Source organism: Oncorhynchus kisutch, linkage group LG3 (genome assembly GCF_002021735.2).
Source record: "Oncorhynchus kisutch isolate 150728-3 linkage group LG3, Okis_V2, whole genome shotgun sequence".
Classification (NCBI taxonomy): Eukaryota; Metazoa; Chordata; class Actinopteri; order Salmoniformes; family Salmonidae; genus Oncorhynchus; species Oncorhynchus kisutch.
Genome location: NC_034176.2, coordinates 53,414,540 through 53,437,217, shown reverse-complemented (window position 1 = coordinate 53,437,217; position 22,678 = coordinate 53,414,540). Strand labels below are relative to the sequence as shown.

Genomic DNA, 22,678 nt, shown 5'->3' with positions numbered 1-22,678 from the left:
GCCTGCATTCAGCATGCCATTGCACGGTCCCTCAAATTGAGACATCTGTGTCATTGTGTTATGTGACAAAACTGCACATTTTAGAGTGGCTTTTTATTGTCTCCAGCACAAGGTGCACCTGTGTAATGATCATGCTGTTTAATCAGCTTATTGATATGCCACACCTGTCAGGTGGATGGATTATTTTGGCAAAGGAGAAATGCTCACTAACAGGGATGTAAACAAATGTGGGCACAACATTTGAGAGAAATAAGCTTTTTGTTCGTATGGAACATTTCTGGGATCTTTTATTTCAGCTCATGAAACATGTTGCGTTTATATTTTTGTTCAGTGTAATAATAAATAACATTTATCAATCTGACTTATGTGAATAAATGCTTTAGCCCAGTTAGCAATGAGCAATCTGGAGCCCGGCGTCCATCCAGAGCTTATTTGCCCATCGCCTCATTCACATGGTGCCCGCGATATTCCACTTGTGCATATCATACAAAACATAAAATTCGAAATGGGTGATGGACATCCACAAATGAACACATATCACCCTAAATGGATTGACCCTGATTTACATACAGAATAATATGAAATGCTCTGAGACCAGGTTGCCTTATCAGTCATTGATCAATTCTGATGTAGTACCACCACTGTAATGTGTACAATGATAATCACTTGTCTTTTATGTCTGATTTTCTATTTTGAAAACTATTCACACTTGCTCCTGTTGTACTCAGGTGGTATGCTGAACATCATGCCATATCATGCCATGGCCTAAAATACAAGGTATATTGCAATCACTGATCAATGATGCTAATAAACACTCCGGGTGAATGGTTATAGGTCTATTGACACAAATGTTATATTTGATTTATTTTATAGTCCTGAAGAACTTGCTAGAGAGGGCTCCGTTCTCCACATGAGTACAACACTACACCGTGGTTGGTGTAAAGCATCCGCACAGCCGGCAGAGGGCGCCAAAGCACATAATAGACTTCACATCAGCCACCACTGTAGTGTACATGAGGTGAATCGGTTCGTAGAAACAAAATAGGACTGTAAATGCAGGAGGACTGTACCTTTAAGTCATCATCATCATACGACATACATATTTCGGTCACGCATGACACGCTGCTGCGCCTGCTCAGTTTACCACAGACGGTTCAGTGACAAATGTACCACTATCCCGTTAGATGTAGGAAGCCCCGTGTGCTCCAGTGTATACCCACTGTAGACTTGGCGGCTATTGTTGTGATTCCGCGATCTGGGTGACAGCTCCAGTGGATCAAAAAATTCCAGGAGCAACCGAATAATGAGAAGAGGGATTTACAATATTTCTACTGCACGGATAGCGCAGAGAGAGACCCACAATAAAAGGTAACTAATAATACATGTATTTCCATTATTGTTTCGCCATTTGTGTGTAATTCCCCTGATGACATAATGCTACATTATAGGTTATGAAAATGCGGATGAATGCAACAACACTCGCTTGTGCGGTCGTGTTTAGCCTTTTGTGCGTTGCCTGTATTGCTTTTCTACAGGCTACAGTTTTGCTGACACCACCCAATTAATATAATCCCCTTGGTATCAATGTAGCCTTTCTCTGTAGCATGGCGAATATGCTTCTAAACAGAAACACATCAGTAACTTGATTTCCTGCTTAGGATAGGATTCAATAGATGGATTTGCATAGGTTGCCCAGCGTAAAATACACAGGAACACATTTTTCCTCCCTTTAAAAAAATAAGTATTTATTGTTTTGCAATATTATATATGCACTATCTGTCGTTGTGGTAATGCACAGTTCGTTGTGTAATGAATGAATGTGTGTGTGTGTTTTTCATGCATGTTTGTGTGTTCCTGTGCATGTGTTCCTAACTCATTCCATTTGCACCTGTGTATGTGTGGGACAACTTCCTCCGGGCAAGTCAAGTCAAGTCAATCAGTTGGGTGCACGACCAGCCACGTAAACCCTCTCTGGTCTCTCTTCTGGCCTCTCTTCTGGTCTCTCTTCTGGCCTCTGCCCTGCCAACAGAGACATTCTCAGTAACTCATATGCCTGCTATGATTTCAGACCACTGACCACATGGCAGATTCTGCCAGATGCTTTGAAAAGTATGCAGCACATTCAGAGCTTTATAGCGAGGATCGCCATCGCCCGTGTTCCCTCTTCTGAGTTTGTTGTTCTGAAAGTAAGACCAGAGATAAAGAGGTGAAGCTGTTCCTGACCATCAGCAGCCTACCATATTGGTATTGATGTCTCCCGACCTGAGTTTCTTTGGTTAGGACGGGTGTGTTGTCACTTTTTTTCTTTCTGGCCATTAAGATAAACTAACAAATGTTAGGCTTACAAAGGTGGAGGCCAGGAGGGTCAAATGTCTTTCTCCTTGTAGTCACACATATCAGTATCTGCTGACCATGTAGTTCCAGGTGTACTGTACTGTGCAGACATCAGCCTCAGTCATCTCCTCTGCTCTGTTTTATTTGTGCCAATGAGGGACCACTGTCTGTCTGGCAGACATGTGCTACATTCTCTACCTTACTGAATTATTCAGTAGGTCTAGACTGATTCACATTCTAGACATCCAGTCCTGTCTGGTAAGTTAAAGCATCCATGCAGTCGTTGTAATTATATTTTCAAATCATAACTTTATGTCTAATAACACTGTGTGTGTGTTTTATATTAATGAAAATAACTCCAAAATATTTTTTTTACACTTTATTTCCCTGAGCTTTCTTTTGGTCTTGAAATGGTCAGTCGGATCCTGTGGGCGTTTAGGAAGCAAATGTGAAGATATTTACATACACATCCCTGATTGGTTGATAGGATGTTCTAGAGCTCACTCCTTACCCAGATGAACAGTCATTGGTGTATTATAATCAGATCACATTGTGATGTCATGATGTGGTCCAAATGTTCCATCCCACCTGAACAGCGAGTGACGTTTGAAACGCTATTAGCGCACACCCCGCTAACTAGCGAGCCATTTCACAACAGTTACACCAGCCAAATCTCGGGAGTTGATAGGCTTGAAGTCATAAACAGTGTAATGCTTGAAGCACAGCGAAGAGCTGCTGGCAAAACGCACGAAAGTGCTTTTTGAATGAATGCTTACGAGCATGCTGGTGCCTACCATCGCTCAGTCAAACTGCTCTATCAAATCATAGACTTAATTATAACATAAAAACACACAGAAATACGAGCCTTAGGTCATTCATATGGTCGAATCCGGAAACAAAACGTTTATTCTTTCAGTGAAATCCGGAACTGTTCCGTATTTTATCTAACGGATGGCATCCCTAAGTCTAAATATTGCTGTTACATTGCACAACCTTTAATGTTATGTCATAATTATGTAAAATCCTGCCAAATTAGTTCGCAACTAGCCAGGCGGCCCAAACTGTTGCATATACCCTGACTCTACGTGCAATGATTTCAAGAGAAGTGACACAATTTCACCTGGTTAATATTGCCTGCTAACCTTTCTTTGAGCTAAATATGCAGGTTTAAAAATATATCATTCTGTGTATTGATTTTAAGAAAGGCATTGATGTTTATGGTTAGGTATACATTGGAGCAACAACAGTCCTTTTTCGCGAATGCCCACCGCATTGTATGCAACGCAGGACACGCTAGATAAACTAGTAATATCATCAACCATGTGTAGTTATAACTACTGATTATGATTGATTGATTGTTTTTTCTAAGATAAGTTGAATGCTAGCTAGCAACTTACCTTGGCTTCTTATTGCATTCGCGTAACAGACAGGCTCCTCGTGAGGCAGGTGGTTTAGAGCGATGGACTAGTTAACCGTAAGGTTGCAAGATTGAATCCCTGAGCTGACAAGGTAAAAATCTGTCGTTCTGCCCCTGAACAAGGTAGTTAACCCACCGTTCCTAGGCCGTCATTGAAAATAAGAATGTGTTTTTAACTGACTTCCCTCGTTAAATAAAGTTATAAAAAAATAATTTTAAAAAATCTGCAAAATCGGCGTCCAAAAATACCAATTTCCGATTGTTATGAAAACTTGAAATCGACCCTAATTAATCGGTCATTCCGATTCATCGGTCGACCTCTAGTTGAAAGCCAGTCACATAACTTCAGTTAAGAGATACCAGAGTGATGGAATTACATTTCCTTTGTCCCGAAGCTGCCTTTGCAATCAAGTTGGAAAATAACAACCATTGGTTGTGTCATCCTGCCCCCAAAGATAGTGATAAGATCCAGATGTTGGACGTGTCCTGCTGTGGTCCAGATTATGACTGATCTGGAACCAGGACACTGGTAATGATGCAGCCCATGGAAAGTGTGGATTAACTGGGATTAGGCCCATCCCGCTGTTTTGTTTTGGAGAGTACACTATAAACATTCTTGTGCTGTCGGGATCCCACTGATAAGGTCTGTTCATATGATGGATTGAGAGAAAAACCTGTGCTTGCTGGAGTGTAGCACCACAGAGGCATAGGAATACATATGCTACACTCTGTCATGTGTGGAAAGGTCAACTCAGTGACGTCAGAATGCTTTGTAACAGGTTGGAGGGCCGTGAAATCAATATTCACCTCTCAGTCAAACGCATACTGCTGTAGGCCGACACTGGCTATCCATCTTCTCAAACAGGCCCACACAACGTACATCTGAGGGCCCTTGAAATGATTGCCTTCATACTTTTTGGATGATTGGCATTACCTAATTACATTGTGTGTGTGTGTGTGTGTGTGTGTGCGTGCGTGCGCGAGGTAGATTCCTGTGTAGGAGGGTGCAGAGAGAGTGGGGAAGGGAGGAGGAGGAAGATGGGGGTTAGCGGGTACTGTCAGCCAAACACTGGCAGGACTCTTGGATCCCAGGGGGCTTATATTACTGATCCACAGAACAGACAGACACACACTGACATCCCCTTCACACACTGCCAACATATTATACATCCACATTGCTCTCTGCTTCTCAAACCTGTGTTCTGTTTAGCTTTCACACGTTAAAATCTGCAGTTTTTACTATGGTTTTATTATCTTAGTCAATAGACACACACAGTGGCCAACCAGGTTTTAAACTATGTCACCACTAAGGGCATGTGAAGTGCATTCAGCTGTAGTGTGACACTGTGTCAACACTTAGCTGAGGAGTGGACACATGCTGGTCAGAGCTCTGTAGTGGAGCCGGTTAAAGGCTTATGATCAACAATAGTGAATTAACCAACTGAATGGACAAAAACAATATCACCTCCTCTTTATACAGACCATTGCTTTTAAAAAAATGAATCACCGATGTGTATACAGTAGCCAGTTAGGCCGACGTAAAATTAAGAGCATGTCTGTTATACTTTCGCCAACACATTTGGCCACAACCGTGCAAAAGCCAAAGCATCTCTGATTTGACATGGTTTGTTCTTTATTTGCCTTTTCAGATATTGACATGAAGAAAGACATTGAGACACTGATAGCAGAGGAACGCGCTGACATCATCTTGACATATGATACGGTGGGTGGCGTTCATCAAATACGGCATTCAGAGGCTTTCAGGACGCTGTAAACTGTTGTATTAGTTATTTCTCGTTTAACCGATGACCAAAATAACCCAAGCGACCTGTCCAACAAAGGCTTCTACAGTTTGGAGAACTCCTAGATAAGGTTTGATAGTTCATAGACATCAGTTCAGTTCTTACTTAGTTCCAGTAACAGTCATATTAGTTACAGAGCATAGCATAGCATAGCATAGCATAGCATAGCATAGCATAGCATAGCATAGCATAGCATAGCATAGCATAGCAATAGTGCTGTTTAGCTCCAGGCCTGCATTGATGTATCCATATATAAGTTAGTCTAAGACCGGTCTACTTATGTAGGTAGACTGCACCACCTTCCATAAACAAGGAAATAGATCAACCACACCAGTCAAAACCAAACAGCAAAGGTCTTGTTATGTCCACACATAAGCAAGTGCATTTTCTAATGCATATCCTTGATGATCAGATGTTGATTCACTTGGCCTGAGTTTGTACTTCAAACAACATGCATTCCATTTTCAGAACATGTCATGGAGTTATCCCGTCTGACTGTACCACATGTCCTCTCTGCCTGTGTGTTGTCCATCTGTTCACACAGGAGGAAGAGTTCACACTTGTTTGAGCGTGTCGTTAAAAAGCACGACCGTCGCTCTAAGAGGGATAAGAAAGAGAAACCGAGTGTGAGTGTGAGTGTGTGTGTGTGTGTGTGTGTGTGTGTGTGTGTGTGTGTGTGTGTGTGTGTGTTGCTAAGCATTGTCTGTGTGGGTTTATGAAGAAGCCTAATAGCATGCTTGTGGTTTGTTGTGTAACAGGAAATTATTATATAATATGATGTTGAGGAGATTTAGACATACATAAGCATCTAAAATGGTCACAGTTGCCAGGAAAACACAATCATACTGTAAGAGTATGTTGTTAATTCTATAAAACCTGGAGAAGTGTACATTCTAAAATGAAAGGTTATGCAGTCTATTTAGTACAAACTAGAGGACGTGAACTTCAAGCGACCCAATTGCCCTAGCAATATCTGTCTGACAGTGTTCCCTCTTCAAATTGGGGTCAGCAGACACACTGACACTGGAAAGAGCAAGAGGGAGGGAGTGCGAGAGAGAGAACTACAGCGAATGAGACGGTTGACTCTCGAAATAGCAAGAGAGAGCGAGTAGGAATGAGACAGAGTTGAATTTAGCTCACAGGCAACGAGACATGAGAACATACTGTTTCTACAGCAGGAAAATAATCCTGCAGCATCAACAAATGTGAGTTTGATAATTAATTACAAATATTGTAATTAATGGACCTTTTTGTAGAGTTTGATACACTTTTTGTAAGGGAAAATTAAGTCTGATAGTTCAAAGTTGAAATGACAAACTTTACAAGCCTTTTTGAACCCTAAATACACTACAAAGTAAAACATTTGCTGCATTGCAGGAAAGTTATCCTGCAATTGGGTGATCATATTAAGATCCTACATCTGTAGAGGGGAACATGTCTGGCCTTAGCAACACCTGTGACAACGGCCATAGCTAGACCATAGCAATAGATTACACCATGGTCTCTTACAACCTCTCTTTCATATCGTCTGAGATCCCCAAGGACTGGAAAGCTGCCGCAGTCATCCCCCTCTTCAAAGGGGAAGACACCCTGGACCCAAACTGTTACAGACCTATATCCATCCTGCCCTGCCTATCTAAGGTCTTCGAAAGCCAAGTCAACAAACAGGTCACTGACCATCTCGAATCCCACCGTACCTTCTCCGCTGTGCAATCTGGTTTCCGAGCCGGTCACGGGTGCACCTCAGCCACACTCAAGGTACTAAACGATATCATAACCGCCATCGATAAAAGACAGTACTGTGCAGCCGTCTTCATCGACCTTGCCAAGGCTTTGACTCTGTCAATCACCATATTCTTATCGTCAGACTCAGTAGCCTCGGTTTTTCGGATGACTGCCTTGCCTGGTTCACCAATTACTTTGCAGACAGAGTTCAGTGTGTCAAATCGGAGGGCATGCTGTCCGGTCCTCTGGCAGTCTCTATGGGGGTGCCACAGGGTTCAATTCTCGGGCCGACTCTTTTCTCTGTATATATCAATGATGTTGCTCTTGCTGCGGGCGATTCCCTGATCCACCTCTACGCAGACGACACCATTCTATATACTTCCGGCCCGTCATTGGACACTGTGCTATCTAACCTCCAAACGAGCTTCAATGCCATACAACACTCCTTCCGTGGCCTCCAACTGCTCTTAAACGCTAGTAAAACCAAATGCATGCTTTTCAACCGATCGCTGCCTGCACCCGCATGCCCAACCAGCATCACCACCCTGGATGGTTCCGACCTTCAATATGTGGACATCTATAAGTACCTAGGTGTCTGGCTAGACTGCAAACTCTCCTTCCAGACTCATATCAAACATCTCCAATCGAAAATCAAATCAAGAGTTTTGTCACTAAAGCACCTTATACCACCCACCACTGCGACTTGTATGCTCTAGTCGGCTGGCCCTCGCTACATATTCGTCGCCAGACCCACTGGCTCCAGGTCATCTACAAGTCCATGCTAGGTAAAGCTCCGCCTTATCTCAGTTCACTGGTCACGATGGCAACACCCATCCGTAGCACACGCTCCAGCAGGTGTATCTCACTGATCATCCCTAAAGCCAACACCTCATTTGGCCGCCTTTCGTTCCAGTACTCTGCCTGTGACTGGAACGAATTGCAAAAATCGCTGAAGTTGGAGACTTTTATCTCCCTCACCAACTTCAAACATCAGCTATCTGAGCAGCTCACCGATCGCTGCAGCTGTACATAGTCTATTGGTAAATAGCCCACCCATTTTCACCTACCTCATCCCCATACTGTTTTTATTTATTTACTTTTCTGCTCTTTTGCACACCAATACCTCTACCTGTACATGACCATCTGATCATTTATCACTCCAGTGTTAATCTGCAAAATTGTAATCATTCGCCTACCTCCTCATGCCTTTTGCACACATTGTATATAGACTCCCCCTTTTTTTCTACTGTGTTATTGACTTGTTAATTGTTTACTCCATGTGTAACTCTGTGTTGTCTGTTCACACTGCTATGCTTCATCTTGGCCAGGTCGCAGTTGCAAATGAGAACTTGTTCTCAACTAGCCTACCTGGTTAAATAAAGGTGAATTAACGCTACTGAACCAGAAATCAGGTGTCTGTCTGTAGAATACTACTGTCTATGGGGTGTTTGACTTTGAACAGAAGAACAGAAGAAGCACACACTGTCTCAGACCTCAGGTCTGAGAACAGAACAGACACCATGTTTTTAGCACAATTCACCATGGGTGTTCTGTTTAATGTGATGTGCAGATGGCTTAGTCAGTGTGCCATTTCTGTTTCTGTTTGGCAAAGACAACAACTTGGCTGCCCTTTGATGTTGTCAACAAGGTTATGACTTATTATACAATGGGTGGGTCTAATCCTGAATGCTTATTGGTTGAAACTGCTTTCCAGCCGGTGTCTATTCCACGAGTTAAATCTTTGACGTTAAAATGCCTATTTACTCTGTTCCATCTGACTGCGAAATCCACTGTCTCATTAGCCCAGCCATCTCCACTATAACAAGCATCTAGGCATTATCTCTTTAAGACTGACACTTAGTTTTCAACAGCAGAGATTTGTATAAACCTCGCTGTCTGTCTCTCCAAAATTTGCAACATTGTTTTAATATTCAAAATTCGATCTCCAGCTGTCACATAGTAATGAACGTGTCGGGAGTCGGGTTGAGACAGACAGGCAGGCAGTGTTTCTCGAATTCATGTGTCGGCATAATTTTTTATGGACATATACAAATAAAAATCGATACAAAAATGGTAAAATGAAAAAATAACAGCTAGATTGCAGTCTTTCCAGCTTCAGTTTGAAGTGATTGTGTTAGCTGTGTTGTTGTCTAGCTCCAGTGAACAACAGTGTCCTGATCAGAGTGCATCATTAGCTCATTGTTATGGATGTATCAAATATTTGTCACAAGAAAACAGCTCAAGCTAATAAAATGTTATTGGTCACATACACATATTTAGCAGATGTTATTGCGGGTGTAGCGAAATGCTTGAGTTCCTAGCTCCAACAGTGCAGTAGTTTCTAACAATACACACAAATCTACAAGTAAAATAATGGAATTTATAAATATTAGGACGAGTGGCATTGACTAGAATACTGTAGGCTGTTGTATATAAACTCTGCAAAAAAAAGATGCGCCCCTTTTTCAGGACCCTGTCATTCAAAGATAATTCGTAAAAATCCAAATAACTTCACACATCCTCATTGTAAAGGGTTTAAACACTGTTCCCCATGCTTGTTCAATGAACCATAAACAATTAATGAACATGCACATATGTAACGATCGATAAGACACTAACAGCTTACAGACGGTAGGCAATTAAGGTCACAGTTATGAAAACTTAGGACACTAAAGAGGCCTTTCTACTGAATCTGAAAAACACCAAAAGAAAGATGCCCGGGGTCCCTGCTCATCTGTGTGAACGTGCCTTAGGCATGCTGCAAGGAGGCATGAGCACTGCAGATGTGGCCAGGCCAATAAATTGCAATGCCCGTACTAAGACAGTGCTACAGGGAGACAGGACGGACAGCTGATTGTCCTCGCAGTGGCAGACCACGTGTAACAACACCTGCACAGGATCGGTACATTCGAACATCACACCTGCAGGACAGGTACAGGATGGCAACAACAACTGCCCGAGTTACACCAGGAACGCACAATCCAGACGTCAGTGCTCAGACTGCCCGCAATAGGCTGAGAGAGGCTGGACTGAGGGCTTGTAAGGCTGTTGTAAGGCAGGTCCTCACCAGACATCACTGGCAACAACGTCGCCTATGGGCACAAACCCACCGTCGCTGGACCAGACAGGACTGGCAAAAAGTACTGACGAGTCGCGGTTTTGTCTCACCAGGGGTGATGGTCAGATTTGCGTTTATCGTCGAATGAATGAGCGTTCCACCGAGGCCTGTACTCTGGAGCAGGATCGATTTGGAGGTGGAGGGTCCATCATGGTCTGGGGCGGGGTGTCACAGCATCATCAGACATAGCTTGTTGTCATTGCAGACGATCTCAACGTTTGAGCACGTCTGGGAACTGTTGGATCAGAGGGCTAGGGCCATTCCCCCCCGAAATGTCAGGAAACTTGCAGGTGCCTTGGTGAAAGAGTGGGGTAACATATCACAGCAAGAACAGGCAAATCTGGTGCAGTCCATGAGGAGGAGATGCACTGCAGTACTTAATGCAGCTGGTGGCCACACCAGATACCGACTGTTACTTTTGATTTTGACCCCCCCTTTTGTTCAGGGACACATTATTCATTTTCTGTTAGTCGCATGTCTGTGGAACTTGTTCAGTTTATGTCTCAGTTGTTGAATCTTGTGATATTCATACAAATATTTACACATGTTAAGTTTGCTGAAAATAAACGTGGTTGAAAGTGAGAGGACGTTTCTTTTTTTGCTGAGACTAGTGTTCCATTATTTAAGTAACCAGTGATTCCATCTCTATGTTCATAGGTCAGCAGCCTCTAAGGTGCAGGGTGGTAGCCGGCTAGTGATGGCTATTCACTGATTTCCCACAGTTCTGTTAACCTCTCTAGGGCTAGCGTGCCACCTGGCCAACATCCAGTGAGATTGCAGAGCGCCAAATTCAAATACAGAAATACTCATAAAAATTCTGAAAAGATACAAATATTAAACACAGGTTTAAAGATGAACTTCTTGTGAATCCAACCATGGTGTCAGATTTCAAAAATGCTTTACGGCGAAAGCATACCTTACAATTATTTGAGAACATAACCCAGCAGAAATAGAGTTAAAAAGTCAGAAATAGAGTTAAATGAATCCCTTACCTTTGATGATCTTCATATATTTGCACTCAGAAGACATTCATTTATTCAATAAATGTTCCTTTTGTTCGATAAAGTCTCTCTTTATATCCGCAAACCTTTATATCCGCAAACTAACCTTTTGTTTGTGCGTTTTCTTCAGTAATCCACAGGCTCAAACGCAGTCACAACAGGCAGACAAAAAAATCCAAATTGTATCCGTAAAGTTCATGGAAACATGTCAAACGATGTTTATATTCAATCCTCAGGTTGTTTTTAGCCTAAATGATCTATAATATTTCAACCGGACAATAACGTTGTCAATGTAAAAGGTAAACAATAAATGCACTCCCTCTGGTTGCGTGCATGAAAAAGCTATGTGACATGGCAGCGTCCACTCAATCAGACTGCTCTTACTCCCTCATTTTTCAGAATACAAGCCTGAAACAATTTCTAAAGACTGTTGAAACTGTTGAACTGCAATTTGAGTCCTAAGTCAATGGATACTGTAATGGAATTGAATAGAAAACTACAATAACAACAAATTCCTACTTCCTGAATGAATTTTTCTCAGGTTTTTGCCTGCCAAATCAGTTATGTTATACTCACAGACATTATTTTAACAGTTTTGGAAACTTTAGAGTGTTTTCTATCCAAATCTACTAATATATGCATATCCTATCTTCTGGGCCCGAGTAGGAGGCAGTTTAATTTGGGCATGCTTTTCATCCAAAATTCCAAATGCTGCCCCCTACCCTAGAGAAGTTAACAGTCTGATGGCCTTGAGATAGAAGCTGTTTTTCAGCCTCTCGGTCTCAGCTTTGATGCACCTGTACTGACCTCGCCTTCTGGATGATAGCGGGGGTGAACAAGCAGTGGCTCGGGTGGTTGATGTCAATGATGATCTTTTTGTCATTCATGTGACATTGGGTGCTGTAGCTGTCCTGAAGAGCAGGCAGTGTGCCCCCGGGTGATGAATTGGGCAGACTGCACCACTCTCTGGAGAGCCCTGCATTTGCGGATGGTGCAGTTGCCGTACCAGGCAGTAATACAACCCAACAGGTTGCTCTCAATTGTTCATCTGTAAAAGTTTGTGAGGATCTTGGGAGCCAAGACTAATTTCTTGAGGCTCCTGAGGGGCTGTTGCGCCTTATTCGCCACACAGTCTGTGTGGGTGGACCATTTTAGATTGTCAGTGATGTGTACGCAGAGGAACTTTGAAGCCTTTCACCTTCTCCACTGCTGTCCCGTTGATATGGGTGGGAGCGTGATCCCTCTGCTGTCTCCTGAAGTCTATGATCAGTTCCTTAGTTTTGTTGACGTTGAGGGAGAGGTTATTTTCCCGGCACCTCTCCACCAGGGCCCTCACCTCCTCCCTGTAGGCTGTCTCATCATTGTTGGCAATCAGGCCTGCTACTGTTGTGTCATCTACAAACTTGATGATTGAGTTGGAGGTGTGTGTGGCCACGCAGTCATGACTGAACAGGGAGTACAGGAGGGGGCTGAGCACGCATCCTCGTGGGGATCAGCATAGTGTAGGTGTTGTTTCCTACCTTCACCACCTGGGGGTGTCCCGTCAGAAAGTCCAGGACCCAGTTGCACAGGACAGGGTTCAGACCCAGGGCCCTGAGCTTAATGATGAGCTTGGAGGGTACTACGGTGTTGAAGGCTGAACAATAATGAACAATATTCTTAGATAGTTATTCCTCTTGTCCAGATGGGATAGGGCTGTGTGCAGTGTGATGGCGATTGCATCATCTGTGGATCTATTAGTGTGGTATGCAAATTTAAATGGGTCTAGGGCGTCAGGTAAGGTGGAGGTGACATGATCCTTAACTAGCCTCTCAAATCACTTCATGATGACAGAAGTGAGGCTACAGGGCGATAGTCATTTAGTTCAGTTACCTTTGCTTTCTTTGTTACAGGAACAGTGCTGGACATCTTGAAGCAAGTGAGGACAGCAGACAGGGATAGGGAGAGATTCAATATGTCCGTAAACACTCCAGCCAGCTGGTCTGCGCATGCTCTGAGGACGCAGCTAGGAATGGTGTCTGGGCCGACAGCCTTGCAAGGGTTAACACACATTAATGTCTTACTCATGTCAGCCACGAGTGCACTTATTCTCATTTGCCTGAACGAGAGCCAGTCAGCCTGAGTATGTGTGTGCCAAGCCTTTCGCCAAATGGTATTCTTGAGGGGGGCTGAACCTGTTTTTAATTCTCAATTTCTCTATGGGGGAGTGTTTATTAACAATGGCACTGAAAATATAAAAAAAGAACGTCCAAGCGTCTTCGATAGAGGGGATCAAGCTGACTCTATACCATTTTCTATATTCATTAACGTTTATTAGCAAGCATCTATGACAAATCAGGACAGGTCGTTTCACTGAGCAGCCATTACGAACACAGGCTGTAAAACAGTGATCACTAAGGTCATTACAGAGAACACCAGACTGATACCTATACCTAAATGCACAAGCATTTCGCTACACTCGCATTAACATCTGCTAACCATGTGTATGTGACAAATAACATTTGATTTGATTTGATTTATCAGGATTATTTGTGAGGATAACATCGAGGAGAGTAGCCTTTTCTGGGTGTTTGTAGTCCTTGTGGGATTGGTAATAATCTGAGAAAGATTTAGGGAGTCCCATTGCTTTAGTACTTGGTCAGGTGGTTTAAGCATGTCCCAGTTTAGGTCACCTGGCAGGACAAATTCAGGGCAGACGGTGAACAGATCGCCAGGTGGAATCCAAGCAGCAGGCAACGGGAGAAACCTTTATTTCTGGAGGCAGATTTCTTGTAGAAAATGCCAGTGGATGGTATTTGAACAGCAGGAGTGGGCTTCAAAGACTCCTGCCACTTGTTGGGCCCAGAGGCCTCAACACCTTTCACTTCACACCTCCGTGCTAATTGAAGATGTTTCAGGTATGTCCTAGCAAGCCTGGCAGCCTTAACTTCTTGGTGACAGGGGGCAGTATTTTCACGTCTGGATGAAATGCATGCCAAAATTCAACTGCCTGCTTCTCATTCCCAAAAGATAAGATATGCATATTATTAGTAGATTTGGATAGAAAACACTCTGTTTCTAAAACTGTTTGAATCATGTCTGTGAGTATAACATAACTTATTTAGCAGGCGAAACCCCGAGGACAAACCATTCAGATTTCTTTTTTTTTAGGTCACTCTCTTTTCAATAGGTTTTTCATTGGGAATCCAGATTTCTAAGGGACCTTCTTGCAGTTCCTACCGCTTCCACTGGATGTCACCAGTCTTTAGAAATTGGTTGAGGTTTTTCCTTTGTGTAATGAAGAAGTAGCCCTGTTCAGAACGAGGGTCACTTGTAGTGTACTGTTAGATAGAGGAGCGTGACCAGAAAGCTAGCTACAGTTTGTTTTCCTCCGGTATTGAACACAGATCATCCCGTCTTCAATTTTATTGATTATTTGCATTAAAAAATACCTAAAGTTGTATTACTAAAGTAGTTTGAAATGTTTTGGCAAAGTTTACAGGTAACTTTTGAGATATTTTGTAGTCACGTTGCGCAAGTTGGAACCAAGGTTTTTCTGGATCAAACGCGCCAAATAAATTGACATTTTGGATATATATCGACGGAATTAATCAGACAAAAGGACTATTTGTGATGTTTATGGGACATACTCGGAGTGCCAACAAAAGTAGCTCGTCAAAAGTAAGTCATGAATTATATTTTTATTTCTGCGTTTTGTGTCGTGCCTGCAGGGTTGAAATATGCTTTTCTCTCTTTGTTTACGGAGGTGCTATCCTCAGATAATAGCATATTTTGCTTTCGCCGAAAAGTCTTTTTGAAATCTGACATGTTGGCTGGATTCACATCAAGTGTAGCTTTAATTTGCTATCTTGCATGTGTGATTTAATGAAAGTTAGATTTTTATAGTCATTTATTTGAATTTGGCGCTCTGCATTTTCCCTGGCTTTTGACCAGGCTTCCCACAAATCCCAGAAAGGTTAACTCTTCAAGTAAAATATATCATTGTAATGTACTTTTCATTTTATTTTTCTTCTTGGCTTTCAAAATAGCATCAGACCAAACACTACTCACTCAGTTGGATGGTGTCCTTAGGTCTCTGCTGTTTGTTTGCTAGAGCCGTATAGCTTGGATAAAGGAAACATGGGTAGCAGTAATCTCTCCAGTTAATTTTGGCCCAAATTTTGGTTGTAGGTTTGGAGTTTTGATCTGGAGTGAAGGCCTTGCTGTGGAGGGTAGCATCCTGCATATTTCCCTGCTGAAAAATCCAAGTTTATCTAACTCCATCTATCTTTTTCTAAAAAACATGTTAAAAAATGTGAGAGTTCACATGCAGCTCTCTCACCTTCAGTTTATTTTGACTGCAGTGTTTGACGTGACTGTAAGTCAGCCGTAGTTGGCTAGCTAGCTAGTAAGGGATAAGAACGTTGACAGCCAGTATGGCAATAGAACATTTAGAATGAACGACTAGGTCGCGTCCATAGATACAAAACAAAAAGACTGAACGACTGGGTCGCATCTCTGGAAACCAAACCAAACCGATAGAACGAACGGCAGGCAAGTTTGGGGAGCTAGATTTGTGTCGGGACTATATCTTGTGGAAGGATGAAATAGTATGAATCAATTAATCAAAATAACGTTTTTAATGCAAATATGTAAATCATTATTTTACTATGTTGATACTGCCATCGAATCGGGTGTTTGGTGGATATATTGGCACGGTTTGGCATACCCATGCTCATTTATCCCCCAATCACCAGCTTCTCGGGCAGAATCACTTACAGTAAGTGTTAATTTTTAATTTATTTTTTATCATGTTTTTTTCAGACACAGATAAAACAGTAGGGCAATAAATGATAATAAAGACAATGTATTCTTCAACATTCTTGTACATTTAGCCATGTGTTAATACATATACTGCATAAAATATACTGTGCATGCATTCTTGAATTATGTGCAAGTCATATGGTCTTGGTATTTATATTCTTTCAAGTGTACTAGTACGCTAAACAAAGAATAACAGAAAACTTAAAAGCAACTTAAAAAGCAAAAAGAGTGGCTTAACCTGAGAATGTGTTTGAGCTCATGACATTAGTGAACATCAATTTGTATTTGTATTTATTAGCGATCCATATTTAGATGCTGCCAAGGCAGCAGCTACTGTACCTGGGGTTCAAACACATTGAGGCACTTACATCACACATAAAACAAAAGATAAAACACTACATCATATAATATTATTACACCACTACATATCTACAGTAAAATACAAAATGTATAATACCACCATACAACAATATTACAAAGTGTGTGTATGCTAACGTTGGTGTATATCCGTGTCTGTACCTGTGTGTCTCTTCACAGTACCTGCTGTTCCATAAGGTGTATTTTATCTGTTTTTTAAAATCTGATTCTCATCTACTGCTTGCATCATTTACCTGATGCGGAATAGAGTTCTATTTAGTCATGGCTCTGTGTAGCACTGTGCGCCTCCCATAGTCTGTTCTGGACTTGGGGATTGTAAAGAGAACTCTGGTGGCATGTCTTGTGGGTTATGCATGGGTGTCCGAGCTGTGTGCTAGTATTCCAGGTGCGACAAAACTCGGGCCTGTAGGACCTGCCTTATTGATAGTGTTGTTAAGAAGGTAGAGTAACACTTTATTATGAACAGACTTCTCCCCATCTTAGCTACTGTTGTATCAACGTGTTTTGACCAGGACAGTTTACGATCCATGGTTACTCCAAGCAGTTTAGTCACCTCAACTTTACTAAAACAATGCTTTCAGTTTTTGAAATATTTAGGACTAACTTATTCCTTGCCACACATTCTGGAACTAACCGCAACGCTTTGTTAAGTGTTGCAGTCGTTTCAATTGTTGTAGTAGCTGACGTGTATAGTGCTGAGTCATCCGCATACATAGACTTTACTCAAAGTAAAGATTGAAAAAAGTAAGGGGCCTATATGCAGTGGGGCAAAAAAGTATTTAGTCAGCCACCAATTGTGCATGTTCTCCTACTTAAAAAGATGAGAGAGGCCTGTAATTTTCATCGTACACTTCAACTATGACAGACAAAATGAGGGAAGAAAATCCAGAAAATCACAATGTAGGAATTTTAATGAATTTATTTGCAAATTATGGTGGAAAATAAGTATTTGGTCACCTACAAACAAGCAAGATTTCTGACTTTCACAGACCTGTAACTTCTTCTTTAAGAGGCTCCTCTGTCCTCCACTCGTTACCTGTATTAATGGCACCTGTTGAACTTGTTATCAGTATAAAACACACCTGTCCACAACCTCAAACAGTCACACTCCAAACTCCACTATCGCCAAGACCAAAGAGCTGTCAAAGGACACCAGAAACAAAATTGTAGACCTGCACCAGGCTGGGAAGACTGAATCTGCAATAGGTAAGCAACTTGGTTTGAAGAAATCAACTGTGGGAGCAATTATTAGGAAATGGAAGACATAAAAGACCATTGATAATCTCCCTCGATCTGGGGCTCCACGCAAGATCTCACCCCGTGGGGTCAAAATGATCACAAGAACGGTGAGCAAAAATCCCAGAACCACACGGGGGGACCTAGTGAATGACCTGCAGAGAGCTGGGACCAAAGTAACAAAGCCTACCATCAGTAACACACTACGCTTCCAGGGACTCAAATCCTGCAGTGCCAGACGTGTCCCCCTGCTCAAGCCAGTACATGTCCAGGCCCGTCTGAAGTTTGCTAGAGAGCATTTGAATGATCCAGAAGAAGATTGGGAGAATGTCATATGGTCAGATGAAACCAAAATACAACCTTTTGGTAAAAACTCAACTCGTCGTGTTTGGAGGACAAAGAATGCTGAGCTGCATCCAAAGAACACCATACCTACTGTGAAGCATGGGGGGGAAACATCATGCTTTGGGGCTGTTTTTCTGCAAAGGGACCAGGACGACTGATCCGTGTAAAGGAAAGAATGAATGGGGCCATGTATCGTGAGATTTTGAGTGAAAACCTCCTTCCATCAACAAGGGCATTGAAGATGAAACGTGGCTGGGTCTTTCAGCATGACAATGATCCCAAACACACCGCCCGGGCAATGAAGGAGTGGCTTCGTAAGAAGCGTTTCAAGGTCCTGGAGTGGCCTAGCCAGTCTCCAGATCTCAACGCCATAGAAAATCTTTGGAGGGAGTTGAAAGTCCGTGTTGCCCAGCAACAGCCCCAAAACATCACTGCTCTAGAGGAGATCTGCATGGAGGAATGGGCCAAAATACCAGTGTGTGAAAACCTTGTGAACCTTGTTTGACCTCTGTCATTGCCAACAAAGGGTATATAACAAAGTATTGAGAAACTTTTGTTATTGACCAAATACTTATTTTCCACCATAAAAATCCTACAATGTGATTTTCTGGATTTGTTTTCTCATTTTGTCTGTCATAGTTGAAGTGTACCTATGATGAAAATTACAGGCCTCTCTCATCTTTTTAAGTGGGAGAACTTGCACAATTGGTGGCTGACTAAATACTTTTTTGCCCCACTGTAGCTGCCCTGGAGAATTCCTGATTCTACATGGATTATGTTGGAGATCCTTCCATTAAAAAACACCCTCTGTGTTCTATTATGTAACTCTTTATCAACAATAAAGCAGGGGGTATAAAACCATAACACATGTTTTTTCAGCAGCAGACTGATTGATAATGTTAAAATCCACACTGAAGTCTAACACAAAACAGTCCCCACAATCTTTTGATCATCAATTTTACACAAGTAATTTTTCCAACAATTGTTTACAGACAGATTATTTCACTAATAATTAACTGTATCACAATTCCAGTGGGTCAGAAGTTTACACACAGTAAGTTGACTGTGCCTTTAAATAGCTTGGAAAATGTCAGAAAATTATGTCATGGCTTTAGAAGCATCTGATAGACTAATTTACATCATTTGAGTCAACTGGAGTTGTACCTGTTGATGTATTTCAAGACCTACCTTCAAAGTCACTGCCTCTGTGCTTGAAATCAAGTGTAGACCTCTACAAGTCTGGTTCATCCTTGTGAGCAATTTCCAAATGCCTGAAGGTACCATGTTCATCTGAACAAACAGTAGTACGCAAGTATAAACACCATGGGACCACGCAGCCGTCATACCGCTCAGAAAGGAGACTCGTTCTGTCTCCTAGATTTGAACATACTTAGGTGCAAAACGTGCAAATCGATCCCAGAACAACAGCAAAGGACCTTGTGAAGATACTGGAGGAACAGGTACAAAAGTATCTATATCCACAGTAAAACGAGTCCTATATCGACATAACCTGAAAGGCCGCTCAGCAAGGAAGAAGCCACTATTCCAAAACCGCCATAAAAAAGCCAGACTACGGTTTGCAACTGCACATGGGGACAAAGATCGTACTTTCTGGAGAAATGTCCTCTGGTCTGATGAAACTGTTTGGCCATAATTACCATCATTATGTTTGGAGGAAAAAGGGAGAGGCTTGCAAGCCAAAGAACACCATCCCAACCGTGAAGCACGGGGATGGCAGAATCATGTTGTGGGGGTGCTTTGCTGCAGGAGGTGCACTTTGCCCACTTCACAAAATATATGGCATCATGAGGCAGGAAAATTATGTGGATATATTGAAGCAACATCTCAAGACATCAGTCTTAGTTAAAGCTTGTTGCCAAATGGGTCTTCCAAATGGACAATGACACCAAGCATAATTCCAATGGCTTAAGGACAACAAAGTCAAGGTATTGGAGTGGCCATCACAAAGCCCTGACATAAATCCCATAGACAATTTGTGGGCAGAACTGAAAAAGCATGTGCGAGCAAGCAGGCCTACAAACCTGACTCAGTTACACCAGCTCTGTCAGCAGGAATGTGCCAAAATTCACCCAACTTATTGTGGGAAGCTTGTGGAACGTTTGACCCAAGATAAACAAGTTAAAGGCAATGCTGCCAAATACTAATTGAGTGTATGTAAACTTCTTACCCACTGGGAATGTGATGAAAGAAAAAGCTGGAATAAATCATTCTCTACTATTATTCAGACATTTCACATTCTTAAAATAAACTGGTGACCCTAACTGACCTAAGACAGGGAATGTTTGCTAGGATTAAATGTCAGGAATTGTGAAAAACTGACTTTAAATGTATTTGGCTAAGGTATATGTAAACTTCTGTCTTCAACTTGTATCTCTACCAAAACCCGTTTTACTTGACCATACGCCCAGACTACCTGCAGGAAGCTAGAGTGGAAAGCATCTCTTTGCAGAAACACTGAATTAAACTGAACAGAAATATCCTACTATTTGTTAAGTATTTTACTTGCTAACGATTAATATCAAACAAATCAGGTAAATATGTAATTTTTCTCTCACAGGCTAGGTATAATACCAGTCAAAAGTTTGGACACACCTACACATTCAAGGGTTTTTCTTTATTTTTGCTATATTCTAAATTGTAGAATATTAGTGAAGACATCAGAACTATGAAATAACACATATGGAATCATGTAGTAACCAAAAAAAGTCGAAATCGAAACGGTGGTTGGAACCACAAATCTCAAATTTGACTCACAGATTTCCACAGGTCTAATGTACATTGCTCATGTTTGTTGGCCCAAGCAAGTCTCTTCTTATTGTTAGTGTCATTTAGTAGTGGTTTCTTTGCATCAGTTCTACCATGAAGGCCTGATTCACGCAGTCTCCTCTGAACAGTTGATTTTGAGATGTCTGTTACTTGAACTCTGTGAAGCATTTATTTGGGCTTCAATTTTTGAGGCAGTTAACTCTTATGAATTTATCCTCTGCAGCAGCGGTAACTCTGGGTCTTCCTTTCTTGTGACGGTCCTCATGAGAGTCAGTTTCATCATAGCACTTGATGGTTTTTGCGACTGCACTCGAAACTTTAGTTCTCAAAATTGTCTGGATTGACTAACCATGTGTTTAAAGTAATGATGGACTGTTGCTTCTCTTTGCTTATTTGAGCTGTTCTTGCTGAGCTGTTCTTGCCATAATATAGACTTGTTTTTTTACCTAATAGGGATATCTTCTGTATACCACCCCTACCTGGTCACAACACAACTGATAGGCTCAAACGCATTAAGAAGGAAAGAAATTCCACAAATTATCTTTTAACAAGGCCCACTTGTTAATTGAAATGCATTCCAGGTGACTACCTCATGAAGCTGGTTGAGAGAATGCCAAGAGTGGGCAACGCTGTCATCAAGGCAAAGGGTGGCTACTTTGAAGAATCTAAAATAGAAAATATATTTAGATTTCCTTAATACCTTTTTGGTTACTACATGATTCCGTATGTGTTATTTAATAGTTTTGATGTCTTCACTATTATTCTACAAGGTAGAAAATAGTAAAAAATGTCCTAACTTTTGACTCTGTATGTTAAGGTGAGCTATTTTTAGCATTTTTCTGGGATACTTGATTGTTTTTATTGCTTTATTGGGAAGCTTATCAGAAGTAGACATTATATTTGAGCCAATAGTGCAGGGTGATCTGCACACAGTCGACTACCTACTTGGGCACAACGCCTCAGTGCTAACAGTATAACTCTGGTTCATAGCAACATGATTACTGTATACAATATCTCTAGGATCAACAGAGACATTCAGGGCAGGGTGGAATAAAGTAAGTTACTTACATTGTGTCTGGCAACTCTCCTGGGATAATGTACATTTTCTGCAACATTTTGACAACTCGCCGACACAATGGTAGGGATTAATTGAGCTGGTCTTGGGTCATTAATAAGTAATTGTCTCAATGCAGCCTTGAAATGTGTGGACAGAGTCCAAGAGCCAAGATGATTTGGATAGACTCCGTCATTCCTGTAGAGAATTATCTGTTTCCAGAAAGTGTCAAAGTTATTTTAAAAAGTGATTCGAACAGAGATACTGCAATCTTTTAGCCAAGTGTGTAATGCCAGTAGCCTGCTGAAACTTTCACACCCGCGGCCCAACGATGGTACAGGACCTGAAATAATTGGCTGCTCTTTGGAATCTTTCAGTGCTAGAATCAGTTCTTTAAAATCCATTTTCAGAAATTCCGATCTAGCCCTCCTGATATCGTTTGACCCCACATGGACTACGACAGCATCAGCTCATGGCATCTGTCGTAGAACGGTCAGAAGCAGCCTTGTAATGTCCTGTACTTGTGCTCCAGGATAGCACAGGGATTTTGCCCTGGGAACCAAGGTGTTTCTTACAATAGAACTGTCGATGATGACAGCTGGTGCAATGGCTGAGGAAGTCCGTTCATTCTTTCGCCTCAAGTGGTTTCACAAACCCCTCGAGGACCGAAGGGTGGTG

At 41.8% G+C, this 22,678-nt stretch overlaps 1 protein-coding gene across 1 annotated transcript in view; it reads left to right on the top strand.

The window, feature by feature from the left end:
- Nucleotides 1–1,138: 1,138 nt before the first annotated feature.
- The window catches only part of LOC109884748 (USP6 N-terminal-like protein), a 38,476-nt gene continuing 16,936 nt past the window's right edge, over nt 1,139–22,678 (top strand). Inside the window, exons 1-2 of the mRNA XM_031808142.1 lie at nt 1,139–1,368; nt 5,401–5,474. Of these exons, the coding sequence (XP_031664002.1) occupies nt 5,409–5,474 (66 nt within the window). The 5' untranslated portion in view covers nt 1,139–1,368; nt 5,401–5,408. The remainder of the gene's footprint in view (nt 1,369–5,400; nt 5,475–22,678) is intronic.